The 575-nt window shown below is 42.3% G+C and overlaps 1 protein-coding gene across 1 annotated transcript in view; it reads left to right on the top strand.

The window, feature by feature from the left end:
* The window catches only part of LOC119587334, a gene marked incomplete in the record, with an annotated part of 4896 nt that overhangs the window by 988 nt on the left and 3333 nt on the right, over positions 1–575 (top strand). The window contains 1 exon segment of the mRNA XM_037936082.1: positions 15–575. Coding sequence (XP_037792010.1) covers positions 53–575 — 523 coding nt within the window.

The raw sequence follows: 575 nt of genomic DNA, 5'->3' as shown, positions 1-575 counted from the left end.
TCTCATTTCCTCAGGGATGGCTGTCAACCATTAGCCCATTGCTATCTCCATCATGTCGGTGCTGAACAAGTTGCTTGAAGGCTTTACAAATGAAGACCACAATTACCTTCGAACTTTGCAAATTATCCGCAGCCAGGGCCAGAAAGTGCTATATCAGGTCCTGCTCTGGGGTTGGCCGAAAGATGTATCTGTGAAAAACATGACTAAACATTTTCTTACTGACTTGCCTCAGACTGGAAAGATTAAGCTCAAGATCTTTGACAAAACACAGCAGTCTAATATCAGGGCCAACCCAACAGGAGAAACTTATGATGTGACACTGCTGCATAAGTGTATCAAAGTTGCCTGTGTTGGTGTGGCAACCTTTGAGGATGATGCTTGGAAATCAGGAGATGACACACGGCTTGAGTCCTTGGTGACCCAAATCAAAAATATGAGAAATGATTTGTTTCACAATGTAAGTAGTATGGACAACAAAACGATGTTCAGTAATATTGAAGAGATCAGAACAGTTTTGATTAAGACCATCCAAGCTGCAGGACTTCGCTTTCATGTAGATCCCAAAGAAACCAAGG

Source organism: Penaeus monodon, chromosome 22, assembly GCF_015228065.2.
Source record: "Penaeus monodon isolate SGIC_2016 chromosome 22, NSTDA_Pmon_1, whole genome shotgun sequence".
Classification (NCBI taxonomy): Eukaryota; Metazoa; Arthropoda; class Malacostraca; order Decapoda; family Penaeidae; genus Penaeus; species Penaeus monodon.
Note: the sequence above shows the minus strand (reverse complement) of the source record. Positions and strands in the feature narration are given on the sequence as shown.